This window comes from Dermacentor variabilis, chromosome 2 (genome assembly GCF_050947875.1).
Source record: "Dermacentor variabilis isolate Ectoservices chromosome 2, ASM5094787v1, whole genome shotgun sequence".
Taxonomy (NCBI): domain Eukaryota; kingdom Metazoa; phylum Arthropoda; class Arachnida; order Ixodida; family Ixodidae; genus Dermacentor; species Dermacentor variabilis.
In genome coordinates, this window is record NC_134569.1 from 244,398,271 (window position 1) to 244,414,941 (window position 16,671).

Genomic DNA, 16,671 nt, shown 5'->3' on the forward strand with positions numbered 1-16,671 from the left:
TGTTATTAGTTCCCCATGCTGGCAAAAGCAGATCATGTCTCTGAAGCAGCTCACATATTCGATCGTGAGGTGTGTATATTGTCGCAATGTCAAAAACAGGAGTCGTAGAGCTTTAATCAAGAGGCACAGTGGCGGTTTGCCTTTTTAATACCGAGTGCAACTGCGACTTCTTCTTCTTCACTGGTCCTTGACAAATATGCTCATGCCTACACGCGTTGCCCTCTACTTCATCGGAGTACTGGCGCTGCATTTGCGTCCCTCCCAAGGAAGCATCGTCCCAATGCGCAATTTAAGCGGGACGGCACAGTGAGACAGAGTACAACAGGACAAAGTCACACACACACAAAAAAAAAAACGAGAACGAAAAAAAGAAGCAAAAGTTAGGGGAACAGGTATGGCTTCATCCGTACTACAAGTACCACTTCGAGTAAGTGCTTGTGGCAACTGGAGCTGTTGTCACTGTTGGGAATGACCTCGTAATTCACGTTGCTCAGGAGGCGGATCACTCTGTATGGCCTGACCACGATGGCTTATGGGTATCCAGATCCATACTTTGTCGCCAGGAGTGTAGAAAACGGACCTGTGTTGAAGATCGTGCCGGTTTGCATCTTGGTCTTGCTGAATGCAAATACGCACGCGGGCAAGCTGTCTTGCTTCTTCGGCCCGCTGAGTAAATTCGTCAACGTCAGTAGGTAGGTCGTCAAACTCGTGCGGCAGCTTGACATCCAGCGTTGTCGTGGCTTCGCGACCATAGACCAAGCTGAATGGTGTCATTCCCGCAGTTTCTTGTCGAGCGGTATTGTAAGCGAAGGTAACGTAAGCAAAATCTGATCCCAGTTTTTATGTTCAACGTCGACATACATGCAAAGCATGTCTGCGAGGGTCCTGTTAAGATGCTCGGTTAGTCTGTTCGTCTCGGGATGACAAGCAGTTGTTTTCCTGTGGCTTGTACCAGTGAGTCTGAGAAGCGAGTCAAGAAGTTCGGCAGTGACGGCAGTTCCCCTCTCTGTGATGACTACTTTTGGGGTGCCGTGCCCGAGGACAATGTGTTCGACGAAACAATGAGCTGCTTTGGCTGCTGTGCAGTCGTGGCCGAGTGAGCAGGGCGTCCGCCACGGCTGCGGTAGGTGGACAGCTGGAAACCCACCGCCGGCACCCACCGATAACAAAAATCAAGATGGGTACAGGCGCTCCCGAGCCCGGCGCCCGGTGGTGTTTGGGGTGTATCGCCTGGGGAGTGCACCCGGCTGCAGACTTCCCTAGTTTCGATTTGTAATCCTGTGCCCCGCTGAGTAGCTTTCATCTCTGCGTACCACGTCAGGTAATCGGTGGCAACAATGATCCATGTGTTGCCAGCTGTAGAAGTTGGAAATGGGCCCAGGAAATCCATTACAACTTGGGGGAATGGCTGGCCTGGGACCTCGACCGGATGTAAGAGACCTGCGGGCTTGTCGAGAGGGTCTTTGGCAGTCCACACGTGCTTGTACTTGACGCTTTACAGCAGCAGGTAGCTTCAAACATTAGTAGTTCCATTGGAGTCGGGACAATGTTCTCGTGTAGCCTAGATGACCTGCGGTGGTTTCATTGCAGCATGCTCTTAGTAATTCTTTTCGAATTGATGCCGGTACGACAAGCAGGTACGTGCTGCCACTGTCAGAAAAGTTATTCTTATAGGGAACGTCGTTCCGGAGACAAAACGACGGTAGTCCCCTGGTGTACAGTCGCGTAACGTCTTTACTTCGGCTTTCCAAGAAATTAATGAGTGGGAGCAGCTCTGGGTCGTGACGCTGCTCCTGTGAAATAGTGACGGCATCGACGATGGCCAGGAATGCTGCATCCACATCCACGTCATCGTTACCTGCGGACTCGACGGGTGACCGCGAGAGGCAGTCGGCGTGCCTCTTTCCTGACTTGTAAATGATGGTCATGTTAAAACTCCTGAAGCCTAAGACTCCAGCCCACCAGACAGCCAGATGGGTCTTTCAGGTTAGTCAGCCAACAAAGAGAATGATCATCGCTGACAACCTCGAATGAACGGCCGTGCAAATATGGGCGAAATTTGATAACCGCTCACACCATGGCAAGGCATTCCTTCTTGGTAGTTGAGTATTTATCCTCTGTACGAGAGACAGTTCGGTTAGCATAGGCGATTACTTTTTTGGAGCCGTCTTGCCACTGCACCAGTACAGCGCCCAGACCAACATTGCTTGCATCAGTGTGAAGTGCTGCAGGGGCGCCTTGGTCGAAGTGCGCAAGAACAGGAGGCATTTGCAGGCATTGGCGCAGTTTGCTGAATGCTACTTGCTCATTTTTCCCCTATAGAAAGGGAACATCGTCTCGTGTCAGGCATGTTAACAGCGTAGCAATACATGAAAAATTCACAATAAAGCGTCCGTAATAGGCGCGCAGTCCCAAGAAGCGTCTCACTGCCTTCTTGTCAGATAGTGTGGGGAACTTTGCCACAGTGTCTATTTTGGCTGGATCAGGTCGTACACCCTCGTGACTGAAGACGTGGCCGAGGAAGCACAGTTCACTGAAACCAAAATGACACTTCTTGGGCTTTAACATTAGGCCAGCCAAGCGTATAGCTTGGAGAACAGAGAGTAACCGGCTTAGATGCTCCTCAAATGTAGCTGAGAACACTACGTATGATGTCGTCTAGATAGACCAAACATCTTTGCCACTTCAGGCCTGATAGTACGGTGTCCATTCGACGTTGAAAAGTGGCAGGCACTGAGCACAAACCGAAGTACCTTAAATTCGTAAAGACCATCGGGGGTCACGAAGGTTTTCTCAAAACCTCTCTCATCGAACTTGATCTGCCAATACCTGCTTCATAGGTCCATTAATGAAAAATAACATGCATGCTGCAGCCTGTCCAGCGAATTGTCAATGTGTGGCCGCGGATAGAGGTCTTTCTTCGGGGCCTGGTTTAATTTGTAGTAAGCTATGCAGAATTGCAAACTGCCGTCTTTCTTTTTGACTAAGACCACGGCTGACACCCAGGGACTTTTCGAAGGCTGTATTAAATCATCCTCGAGCATCTTCTGCACTTGCTTTTGAATCTCTTTGCATTCCTTAGGGGCTACATGGTAGGGATTTTGTCGAATCGGCCGTGTAGTATCATCCGTGATGATAAGGTGCTTGGTCAGTGGTGTTTGTGTGACCTTTGACATAGTCGAAAAGCAATCTTCGAACTGGTGTATCAGCTCCAATAGATGCTGGCGCTCGGAAGGCGACAGGGTGGAGCTAACATTGACAGACAGTGGTGAGGGCGGCACAATCGTTTCTTGTAGAGCAAAACAATCTTTCATGTGGGTGATGTCGTCACAGTACGCAATTGCGGTACCCTTCTGGATGTAATGGCGTTCGTTGCTGAAGTTCGTTAAAAGAACTTCTGCATGCCCATAAGTCATGTCGGGTATGCCTCTAGCAAAGGAAACACCTCGTGTGAGCAGTAGTGCAATGATTTGCACCACGATCACATCCCCGTGGTACGGCTTCTTGCATGATACAGATACAAGGCGGCAGGATCGCGGCTGAATGGTCACATCATCGGCGACTTGCAAACGCTCATGCTGCCTGTCATTCATTGTGTTGCCGTATGGGCTGGCAGAAAATGTCACCATATGTGCTGGAATGTTTATGACTGCGCCGTGATCTTGATCAGCAGTGATAAGGTTTTTGCAGCAGTCGGGAAGAATGACGAAAGTGGCAACGAAGCTAGAGTTACCAATGTGGATTCGGGTGGTACATGTTCCCATTGGTGTCATTAGCTGACCCCCGGCACTTCTGATATGGGCCCTGTCCACGGCGCCTTCACTTTCCTAATTCGGTTGGTGAGCTCTCGCCACATAATCGAGAAGTCTGCGCCAGTATCAACAAGTGCGGTGACGTGATGTCCATCCAACAGAATGCTGGGATCGGCACGAGCAACGTCGTCGGCGTGAGTATTTGTCGTCGTCATATCGCCTTCGTTGGCATGAGTAGTCATTGTCATGCCGTCTTCGACGGCGTTAGCATTCCTCGTCGTCATGTCATCTTCGCGGAGAGCGTGGGGGGTATTTTTGTTGTCTCGACACAGGGCAACCTCCCCCCCCCCGGAGGTCGCTGTTGTTTCCCCGGCACGGGCTAGGGGAGCGACCACCCCTGCCGACGTCAATGGTGAAACTCTGGTGGTTTGGGGAAGTGTAACGCACAGGTGACGGGGACTGCCAGCAATGATGTGGGGAAGCTGCCTGGCTGGTCGACAGCTGATCACTGCGCAGGGCGCGACGGTCATCGCAGTGAATGGAAGTGGCTGGCGAAAAGGCGCAGACTCCAGCGTCTGGATAAGGGCAGTAGCGGGCAATGTGGCCTGGTTCGCTGCAGTGGAAGCAAAGTGGTCGATGGTCGGCGGCAATATGATAGAACTTATATAACTTTTTTTCTGGACAAACTAGGCATACAAAATGTCAAGTGCTTGATTGAACAACACAGATCAAAAAGATGTAATCCTCCTGTGAAATTTCAGCCGAAACAGGGTATCAATAAATCAGCAATCTTATTTTAATCCCACAAAGCCCAGAGACCCTTTCATGTCAAGAAAAATTAAAAGAACTTGCTCACCTTTGTTTCTGGCTACGAGATACGTTCATACCAAAAAAACAAAAGTACAATGAATTTCACTTGACTAAAATATGTGTGATGGGTTTGCTGAACTGTCCACAACGAAACTGGCTAAGAAATGCTGTTATGAATAATGTGCTAAGTCTCCTGTGATTCACTCATAATTTTAAGATATCAAAACTCAGCGTAATGAGCATGATACATTGGGCTTTTTGTGAGGTTAAAGTTGCTGGAATAAATGCACAGGCCACCCATGGTGCAGGCGCGTGCATTTTTTTCAGGGCAGACGTATTCACTCGGCTAGTCTTGAGGAAGCAGACAATTTTTCTTGGTTGACTTGTTTTCCGTGTCCTCTGCAGCTGAGCCTGGAGCAACGGCTAGAGCGTGAGGAACGAGAAGCTCAGGTGGAGGTGTTGGCCAGCCTGGAGAAGAAGTTTGAGGACCAGGGGCCTGTGTACGACTGTGTTGTCTTCCACGACGGGGCCACGTGGAGGTGCCTTCCCTTCAACATTAATTCATTGTTTATTTTAATTATTGTAAAATTTCGAGGACGCTCAAGCTTCGCCTTTAAGATTGGAACACTATAGCGTTCAAAGATGCCTGTCTGTTTCTCATGCTTCCCGGCAACTGCAGCTTATGTAACCGTAATGTTTACTGGGAAACGCTGCTGCTGAACGCTATGCACAAAGATGGGCTTTCTGGTAGAAACGCGGCCCCTTGCGTGAGCCGTGATGTGGTGGAGGCGAGTGGCATCTGGAGGTGTTGCTAGCAGCCTGGCACACCGCTCTGTGGCCTCCAAGATTTGCACGCAAATGGCTGACACTGTGGCCAGTCTGTGAATGGTAGAAATGGTGGAAAAGGGGTTTGTTTGAGTTTCTGTGCAAGAGAATTATGTTTTCTCGTATATTCAAATTACAATTGATGCTATCATGTCTGTAGGTTGTGTGCAAGTTGTACTTCATTATTTTTCTGACGTATATTACTGTGAGAAATTCGTTTAGTCCAGTAACTTCTTTGCATTACATGGTGGGTCTATGTGGTTGAGTATGCGTGGTAGGGTTTACATGGATCAGAATGATTTTTTACCGAAACGACGGTTGACGCGAGATGCCGACACCAGATTTTCTGCGGCATGGGGCCATTAACGCTATCACGTTTAAAGAAGTGCTTTGAGTTGGGCTTGTTTATCACCTGATTGAGTTAATCACTTGATTGAAGACACATTGATGGCATTTCTTCGTACTTTTCATGTGAGATGCCTTTGCACGGATAATGGAAGGTGAATGCTTATTCCGGGAATCCTGCCAGACAGGCATGTTGATGATTGGTCACCTGATGTGGAGGAAACAGCTTGGTTCTTTTTCAAAGACAGGTTTTTCTAGCGGCAACTGTAAATACTCATAAATGATTCAATCTGTTTAATTTGGGTATTGTGTCACAGTGCCACGAATGTGTAAATGCAGGTATGTGTTTTAAGTGCAAATGCAAAAGCTCCATGCATGTTATTGTTTACAAGCAGACTTGTACGCAAAAGATTACATGTAATTCTTTGTAGGCAGTTACAGTTTTCAGATGGTTTGTAAATAATCTATTACATTTTTTTTACTTGGCAACACACACTGTAATTCAATTACCTTTTTCAGTAGCCACTTACTTGTAACCAGTTACCTTAATTGATGAGACATGCTGCAGGTAATGTTGTGGCTTTGAACGCTTGAACTTGGCTTGACCTAGAGTGGAACGCCTGCAGTCGCGCATGTTCGGACAGGCAAACTCAGTGGTCAGTGTTTTTTTTTATTGCCATCTTAAGGCAGGTAACGCTTCCTGCATTGTCAGCATTGCATTCTGCATCGTACGATGAGTTCACCTTTCTGTGTGGCACGAGCACCACCACGTCAGGACATTCATGTTCCGGCATCACTTTTTCCATTGTTTCCATTGTTGCAACCTCTATTTGCTAATTTTTCGGTTTGATGCTGATGCGTTACAAGGTCTTCTGTAGTACTGCCCTCTCCTCTAGCGAGCCACATCTAGCAAGCTTTAATATACAGCAGCTGACTTCTCCACAAGAAAAGGAGGAATGATAACTGACTAAAATTTAGAAAAGCAACTATTAGTGAAAATAAACTGTGTGTGAAGAGCAGCAAAGGATGCACTGAAAGACCCAGGCCAGCTTGTTCTATTTACTGTGTTTGCACAGTGTTGATAAATGTTTGTAGGAAAGTATTGCAAATGTAATTGGATACTTTTTGTAATGGCTTACTTATTTTCGTGGTGCAGCAGTGGGTCATTGTAAACAGTTGCACTTTTGAATGAAGTAATTACAATCATTTACTTTTTTCTGTAACTTGTGCAAGTCTGTTTACGAGAAGGCTCCTAGTAGCACACAAACTGTGTTTTATTCTAATGACAGCCAGTTTGAAGTAAGTTGAGATGTATGTTTGCAAGTATGGGATCACTTCTGTCCAATTTTCGTGCTTGTAGAGTACCAGTGTACACTTGAGTAAGTTTGCAGTGTAATGGTTGATAAAAATAATGACCCTCTGCTTGGACCTTATTTACTTCTCCGATCACGCACTTTGAACGCCATCGCAATTAATAATAGTGGAGGCCTTGCTGCAAACTTTTTGGACTTGTGGTAGCCATAAATGAAATGTTTGGAAAAAATGAAGTGAAGATGCATATTACAAGGAGCGATATACACGGAAACTTGCATTGAAGGCATGTCGATATGCACAGAAATTTGTACTGAAGGCATGTTGAAGTTGACAACCTAACCGCATACTTCATGATGACACTGGCTACAGTTAATAATGTTTGTATAGCCAGCACCCATAAAACGAACCTTTGCAACTGCCACACTTACTCAGTCATCCATGGCACAAATGCCGAAGCTTGGAGCAAATGCGGAACTCTGAAATTTAGTAATAAACTTCAGAAAAAAAGCAACAAACTCTGCAGTGAGTGATGGAATGGAAAATGATGGACATCATGTGAGACAGCAGTATAGATTTAACAGGTGTAACTGATATTTCAGTTGATGTAAGAGAAAGAAGTGGGCTTAATTCTTTCCCTACCATGCCCTCTGAGCATCATTAACCCTTTGAAGGTTTTCACCGTGCATGTACGGTGGCGGTTTTCTGTCCCACAAGGTCTTTGCCGTACAGGTACGGTTCCGACCCTCCGTTTGAAATTTCGTGCCATAATGACGGTGCGTGCTCACCGGGAGGTGCTGCCACCTCTTAGCACTTACATGATGCGTTTGAAATTGGTGCTACCTTCTTGGGGAGATAAACAGAGCTGATTGCTAGCTTCAGCGCGTCGCTCAGACTGCGGCAACGCCCCTTTGGCGGTTTCGATTTCGCCGCGTGATCGCAACGGAGGCGTGCGAAACGTCATTTTTTTCTTTGTCGGAACTCTCTTGCAGGGGCAGCGGAAGCTAATTTCTATCTTGATTGGCACTGCTCTTAGCTTGTTTATCACCACCGCTCATGAGGTATTCTCACTCTTCGCAGCAACGCGCTCACACGAGAGGGTGCCTCAGACCTCTGCCCAAGGCAGCCGCACGCAGAGATGTCATGTGTGCACCAACACAACTTATCGCTCCAAGAGAACAGACACGCATTTTAGGTGTGCAGACTGCGATAAGGCGGTGTGGGTAGACCTGTGTTTCAAGGAGTACCACGCTCGGAAATACTATTGAACATTTTGCAGTTCTGAGTGATGCCGACACCAAGATACTGTTCCTAATTATTTTTTACTATTTATTCCCGAATTTATACATTTTGTACATTCAAGATCCGCAATAAAGTAATTTGACCACCTGGGAAAGTTTTTTTCAAAATAATTTGACCCTCAAAGGGTTAACCTGCTATCGATGGTTTGAAGTGTCCCTTTCAAGATCTCCTGCACTGCTCTTAGACACAATGTGCCGTCGGACGCGAAGGAGGAGAACTGTATATTTGTTTTCTAAGCAGTTCTATTTCTTCCCACCAGGCGGTGATTTTTGAATCCGCTCCGAAGTTTTTGTGATCATCAAAGTAGAAAGCAAAAATGGCTGCCCACTATCGATGGTTTGAAATGGCACTTTCGAGACCTTCCGCGCCACTCACGGATACTCTGCGCCATCGGACGTGAAGAAAGAGAACTTTTCAGAGCAGTTTGCTTTTTGCCCATCAGGTGGTAATCTTTTAATGTGCTCCAACGTTTCACGATCGTGAAAGTAGAAAGCAAAAATGGCTGTCTCGGAGAGCGGCGCACGCACTTCGAAAAATCGATTCTGCTGCGTCTACGGCTGGTTTTATTGATGGATCAAGCAATAGTGAGCCTGTGGATGCTGCCTTTTCGTTGGATTTCGAATCTGAGAGCGACGACGCTGCAAATCAGCCTGGAACATCGACGGCTCCAGCCCGGCATGTCCAACTGTGGTGCTTGCAGTTAAATTTTTGTAGCAGAATACCTGTTCACTGAAAAGTTCGGTTTTTTCAGAGATAGTACCTATTAAACAGCAATACATTTTGTATATCTCATAATTTTTGTTACATTTTTTTCTTAGATACTACAAGCATGTCTTTGCAAACTTTGTTCAGTTTTATCCCACAACCTTGATTCTGGCAATTTATATCTTTTTTTATGACATACAACTTGTTAAGAAAGCTTTTGTGTGTGAAAAGTGCATTCATTGTGCTTTTTGTTTAAATGTTAAATAAAATATTGAGTGCAGTGGTTCCTTCTGAAAAAAAAAAAAGAATCTGGCGTGACCTACCAAAAATATGTATTTTCCCCATGGTGGGGAAAGAGTTAATCAGGCCATGTAATGTCTAGGGCAGACAGCCTGTGCTCCGTTAAGCGTAACCGAATTTGTGCTAAGGGAAGGGAGGCGTACTTAAAGATGGCACACATGAAGTGATGTGATTAGGTAATTCGGAGAGTTGGCACAGAGTCGTCTGATGCTAGACATGAGTACCTGGAGACCACTGGTAGAGGCGTTCATCCTGTAGTGAATGTAAAATAAGCTGATGACTTAATAGAACATGTTCATGGGCCTGTTGGTTCGTACTTTCAGGTTTAAAGAAAGCACTTGCTTTAAATGGGACAATGAAGTACACTGAAAACTCATTACTGCTCACACCACATTAATGACCTTTTCAGATTAACAAGCATTTCATAAATCTGACTGCTTATACTTTCAGTGTAAAAGTATTTCTGTACTACGAACTTCAGAATACTGAAATTTTCCGAATAGTGATAGTTATTCAGTTTCCCTGTCATGTTAACGCCGCAGTACTGCGAATGCATATCCCGCTTTTAGTCTGTCCTTCACAGCAGGCAGAGAAGTAGGCTAGCAGACGACACGGTGCATAAAGTGCACACCGCAGTGCATAGGCTCAAGAAAACCTGAGCCAGCGTGACAGGAGAAAAGCACTGGTGGACATTCTTTCTTTATTTCTGTTTTGGAGGCTACAACGTTTTGAGCGTGTGAGCTCCGTCCAGACAAGTGTTGCCTAGCAATGGAGGTGCACCTCTTCCTTCTTTCGTTCTACTTCTTGTGCATGCCTCTTCTTTCTTTTGAACTTCTTCCTATGGTGGCTGTTACGCCAAGAAATGCAACTGTGAAAGGTGGTGCAGAGAGGTAGCCACCATGGCCACGGTTTGTTTAGACCGACCAGCCATGGTGTCGTGGGATCCCGAGAGTGCTCAGATCGAGCTACCAGTGTGTTCTATTCTCGTGCTACATGCCTTGAACCGTTGTGGTCTTCTCACCGGCTCTGGAGGTGATAGCCGCGCTGCTACAGTAACCTCCATGCTCCCAGGGATGCCACACGGCCTGCCCTTTCCGGATGGTGTAGTTTACATGCACTTGCGTTTTAGAATAGCTTAGAATATAATGCTCTTAGAATAGCTCAGGTGTCCACATCAAGGGACACAGTTGCGACGTCTGCAGCAAGGGATGTGGAAAAAAAGAAAATTACAAAAATAAAACAATACCCTTGTGCTTTGAAGGTGACCATACGCTGATGTTCTTGTGGGCGGCCTATACAGTGACAACCGATGCTCTGATGGTATGAAGGGTGGAAGGGTTAATTTTGGAGCTTTCACTAAAACAACCTTTCAGAATAATCAACAAATTGTCATGGTCCCTTGAAGTTAGTTATATCAGGATATCACTGTAGATGAAAGACAAATGCTAACTCGCAATTGGACTTTATTTGGAGCTGACAGTGTACAAGAAAGAAACAAGAAAAGTGTGCAGACTGCATTATGCATAGGAGGCCATGAACGTCATAGTCGTCTTGTAATGCACCTTGTACACCCAAATCACAGCATTCTTTCTAGAAACTTATGTTCATTGCTGTGCAACAATACAGCTCACTGACATATCTGTAGTGCGTTATGTGGGCTGTATGCTCTGGCTAAACTTAAGTTGCAAGTTAGCGCTTGGTTTGTGTCTTATTCTTTGTCTCGTTTAAGCTGTGCACTTGTTAACACTTACCTGTCTGCGGGAAAATAGGCAATTTTTGTGTAGTCTAGTAAATGATTTTTTTACTGCTACAGCAGGTGCTTGTTATTAGAATGTATGGTATCAATTTGTAGAAGAAGGAATGTGCTTTCTAATGGTATTATTTTCCTGCAAGCATTTGTTAACAATTGTTTAAAAAAAATTATATAATAGAAAAGTTTGTTACAAAAATGAGAAAACTCTGTAAAAACATCGATGCTGCTTTGCGCCAAGAGAACATAAAGACATTTCGAAATATACATTTTGAACAAAAAGCCTATATCTAACATTCCTCCAAATGTAAGCTTTCTATCTGTAGAGGCTCTTTATACACAAAAATGTTAGCCTTAGTGGCTCTTGCGAACCGCCGCGTGGCACTGTGGACATAATAATTGTGCAATGCCGAGGTCCACTCCTGGCCACCACCTTGCGCTGCCACTGGTGAGTAGTCCTGCTCAAACGACGTTGACACCCTGCAGATAAGAACCTTTAGAACACATTGGACACCTTTAGATCTGAATGCGGCAGCGACGAAATGGTTCGGAGTAAAAAACGAAACCTGCCGGCGGCTACCTATCGACATTCCAGGGCTACTTGATGTGCTTTTGTCCTCTGTGCTGAAGTCTGATGAATCAAAATCATCTTCTGAGTCTGTGCTGCTACTACCATAACAAAATTTTGATGCAAACTCTTCAGAATCCGCTGAAATTCGCCATTTCCGAAGGCCATCTGCGCACGACGTCAATGTCATGTTGGAAGCTACGAATGCACATCATGCCCAACTAAAAGGTGCTTTAAAAATCCCCCTAGGTGAAAAAAGAAACACAAAAGCGAAACTAAAAATATAGTTGCTTTTTTATGCGCTGGATGATGATAGCTGTCCGAAAGCGTCCTGAGCACGGCAAAATTTGAAATTGAAAGCATCGATAACGGGATATCGATGGCTATAAGCACAGCCTGGTAAGTGTTAAACTGCAACTAGGTTGATGACACTGATGAAATTGCACATAATGTTTGTCTGTAATGTGCACTCAACCTTGCTACTGCAGTATATGCCATGTCTTTTGTGCACAGGGCAGCTGTAGATACTTCAGAGCGGGGTGACCTGGCGAGCTGTGCCCTGCTGGGCAACTACAGTGAGACGCTTCAGTTTGCCACCCTTACCAAGGAAGGTACGTTTCACCCTCGAGGCACCGTGCATTGCAGGGCTTGGTTGGCTTGGCACTGCAGTGGTGGTTTTTACTCTCACTTTTACATGTGTTGCATTCACAGTGTTCGTCTCTGCAGTAAGATGCATATTACTGTGAACATGAGCAAATGTGCAAATGCTGATACAGTCAAACCTCGATAAAGCGAACCTAGATTTAACGAAATTTGCTATGTAACGAACTATTTTTATTTCCCTATCTTAGTTCCATCGAACACTGTGTATTTCCTTTCACGATTTAATGAAGTAATTTCGTGACACGCTTTCGATGTAACAAAGCTTTTGACCATTTCAAACATGTACTTGGAGCCTGTATGGAGGTAAATCTAGCAAAAAATTATAAAAATGTCGGCCAAGGCAAAAGTTATCTGCAAGTGTCCTTTCATGTTAAAAGTCTGAACTGCAAAAAACACCATCAAGCTCGGGCAACGGGATGTGGTATAACAAAAACACCTCTGCGCCATTTCTCTTGTTGTTAAATAACTTGCAGGGACCGTGGGGCAAGTGCCAGGTTGGAGTGCTCGGAAACATGAGAACTGACAATTCCCTCAGCGCAAGGAGGGGGGGTGGGAAGCGGGTGAACGTGTAGTAACGTGATCAAGCGCGTGATAGGGAGGACGGGGGGGGGGTGCGCAGGATACGTGCAGCTACCTGCCCTCTAGCGTGCATGTCTCCTCCTTTGCGCTTGCCAAGGCTGCACTAGACTGTCCATGTGCGAGGCACATGCTTGGGCATAATCAGCGGCAAGTGCAAAGGCCAAACCGAGAAGGTTAGTGTCCTGATGTGCATTGTGTTCCCAAGCCTCTGTACTCTGTATCACTAGTTCTGTGTACTACAGTGAACAGTACAGCCTCCTTCAACCATTCAGGAGGGCGAAAAAATCTTAAAGGGCCCCTCACAGGCCACATGGCAAATTTTGGCCGCTTGAAGTTCTTACGGAGTGTAACAACTTCCGTTCTAAGGAGCTCTAAGTAGCTCTAAGAAGTCTTCTACCGCAAAAAGTATTTGAAGTGCCGCAAACCCACGATTTCAGGAGGCGAGCATCACCGTCAACATAGACGCTCTCTCCACTTGCCCCATCTAGCCTCCGCAAGCGAAATTACTTGCCTTCGTTCTCCCACATTAGTGCCAGAGGATCGTGTGACGAATGCATCACGGCTCCCCACCTTCATCCTTTTGTTTTTCACTCACTTTTTTGTTGAGTGGCGCACTTCCGGTGACGGTCTCATGTGCAAGCTGTTACATTTGTCTCATTTTGCGCTGTGGATGATTTTGCACGCCCTGCATGAGAACACCTGATTAGCAGTATAATCACTTCCACATCATACCTTGCTGGTGAAGCAGCGCACTGACACGGACACAGTGAAGACACACAAGAAAAACGACATTCGCTGCACTCGCAACTTGCGAGTTGCGAGTGCAGCGAATGTCGTCTTTTCTTGTGTGTCTTCACTGTGTCCGCGCCAGTGCGCTGCTTCACCAGCAAGGTATGATGATTACTCACCAACTAGCCCAACTTTCCATGTTACTGAACATCACTTCCAGAATCGTGAGCACTGAGGCAGACACGAGAGGATGAAAGAGCATGATTGCGGTGCTGGAACACAGTAGAAAATGAGATAGTTTCGTTCTCTGTGGACGTGGCTGCACGACATTGGAACAAGCAGATGAAACGGAAGTACATCTCGCTTGCTACGCTACGAAGTAAAACAAAAACATGCAGACATCCACTTTCTATGTTTTATTATTTCTCTAAATTTTAGCTAATCTATTGTAGCAACAGATTAAACAAATAAAGGATGTTTTCTTCAAAAACTCTCAGTCATGTGTCACTGTGAGTTACAGCACTGCCATGTATGTAGGTGCACTTGTGCGATTGATGTCTACCCTCTGGTTAGGAGTGCGGCACCTATGAGGAGATGGGCAAAAGGCATTCAGTTTGAAATTTATGCTCTTTTCACGGTGCATAGAGATGTGACACTTAGCAGACACGATCAATAGTGCACATTTTATGCACTTTGCACTGCACTTATCAGCTCAAAATGTTTAGGCCTGGTGAGTGGCCCTATAAAGTTGCCCTTCCATGCTCTGCCGTCTGCTAGCAGCAGGCACTGCAGCGCAAGTGGCAACAGTATCTACGACGACTGCAACTGCGCAGTGAGATCAGCTGTTCTGAAAGTAGTGTTAGAAAATTTGTTCTGTATTTGCTTTGTCACCAAAAAATTATGTGTCTCTGACGTACAGTTAAAACTCGATATAGCGAGGCAGGTAAAACCGGCAGTTCGGTTCGTTATATTGAAGTTTTCTTGCATTGAAATTCGAGCTTTTATGCAAATAAGTACAGTTGCCAATCCATGTTTCTGTTTTTAAAAGGGTCCACAGAATTTACCAAATTGTCGGGCAATAAAAAAATAGCAAATTTGAATGAGAAAACGATTCATTTCATTGAATCTGGGAGTCAGCGACGAATGATATGGTTTCATGCCATGTTGATGATATCTTCACATAGGCGGTACAAATTGAGAAGCCAGCCACACTTTCACTTGCACTACCCTCCCTGGCTGATAGCCTCACCCAAACTGGGTTGACGCTATCATGAAAAAGCGCCGGCATCAGGGAGCAAATGCTTTATCGGCCTTTGGCTTCAACGGGTCACCGAAACTCTAGATTACGCAACCTCCAATACAAAACGCGTGGGAAGGCAGATTATTTTTATTTATTTTTATTTACAGAATACTGCAGGCCAACTTGTGGCCCAGGCAGGAGGGAATACGTTCATACAGTAATGTAATTAAATACGTTCGAGAAAAAGAAGTGCATATGAAATGTGAAATACATTGAATCATATGAGGTACATTGAAGGATGATATAAATACATAAAAAACACATTCTACAAGCATACAATGCAAGGGATTGAATTGAAAGGAGAGAAATATTTACAGTACCAGTTTACACAGTTTACACAGGTTGTTTTTTTTTTTTTTCATGCTGACACGCATGAAAGTACTCATGCGGTCACACGTTTATTTGAAATGCAGTTTTTCAGTGGCATGTAATATGTTATTGGACAGGAATACATCGGTCGGCAGAGAGTTCCAATCATTTATTGTTCTAGGAAAGAAGGAATATTTAAAGCAATTTGTACGCGCAAAAATAGGGGTTATCTTGTCGGGGTGATAATTTCTGGTAGCTCTAGCTGGTAGCGGCTGGAGACAGGTTGAATGACCAAGTTGTAGTTCCCTTTTCCAAAGGCAGAAAAGCAATGTTAGGCGTGTTACCTTTCTTTGGGATTCTAGGGTGGCAATATTATTTTCATTAATCAATTGAGAGAGGGAGTCATAACGTCCATAACAATTATATATGTAGCGGATGGCAAGCCTGTTTGTTTTCTAGTTTTTTAATATTCTTTTTCGTGAATGGGTCCCAGACGACGCAAGCATATTCTAATCGTGACCTTACGAGTGTGTTGAATGCCAATTGTTTCACGGATGGAGGAGAATGTTTCAGCTTGTGTCTCAGTAGGCCGAGTTTACGTCGAGCAGACGCACAAACATTATCAATGTGTTGCGATCAGGTTAGACGATTGTTGATGGTTACACCCAAATATCTAAAAGAGTTTGTCGCAGAGACCGTGGATTGATTAATAGTGTATTGATATGTTAAAGGGTGTTTTTTGTTGGTAATGCGCATAAAAACCGTTTTTTCTTGATTGAGTTTCATTTCCCAGGTGTCGCACCAGTCAGAAATCGCAGTAAGACTTTTATTCAGGATCACTTGATCATTGGCATCTTTAATCTCTTTGTAATGTAAGCAGTCGTCCGCGAACAATTTAATACTCACACTATCGTCTATGCATGCTGTTATGTCATTAATATATACTAGGAAAAGTAGCGGTCCGAGCACGCTTCCCTGCGGCACTCCCGAATTTACGGGGAGACATCCAGAGTAATGGCCCTCAACATCGACGAATTGTCTGTGCATGCTCAAATATGCACAGATACAGTTTATAATGTTAGGTGGAAGCCCATAGTTGCTTAGTTTTGTTATCAAACCAAAATGAGAGACCCTATCGAAGGCTTTGCTGAAATCGAGGAATATAACATCAACCTGGCCGGCTTTATCAAGAACGGAGGCAAAAGCGTAGACGCTAGAGAGAAGCTGAGTAGTGGTAGACAGCCCCTTACGAAACCCGTGTTGGCACGGGGACAGAATACCACGTTTTTCAAGAAATTCCGTCATGTAATTTGAGATAATATGCTCTAAAAGCTTGCAAGATGTAACCGTCAGTGATATAAGGCGATAGTTTGATAGTAATGTAGGGTAGCCTTTCTTAAATACAGGCACAACACAAGCGACC

General features: G+C 45.1%; 1 protein-coding gene across 1 annotated transcript in view; it reads left to right on the forward strand.

Annotated features, from left to right (window-relative positions):
• Window positions 1-16,671, forward strand: part of TppII (Tripeptidyl-peptidase II) — a 251,298-nt gene that overhangs the window by 37,213 nt on the left and 197,414 nt on the right. The window contains exons 5-6 of the mRNA XM_075682793.1: window positions 4,968-5,101; window positions 12,182-12,279. Of these exons, the coding sequence (XP_075538908.1) occupies window positions 4,968-5,101; window positions 12,182-12,279 (232 nt within the window). The remainder of the gene's footprint in view (window positions 1-4,967; window positions 5,102-12,181; window positions 12,280-16,671) is intronic.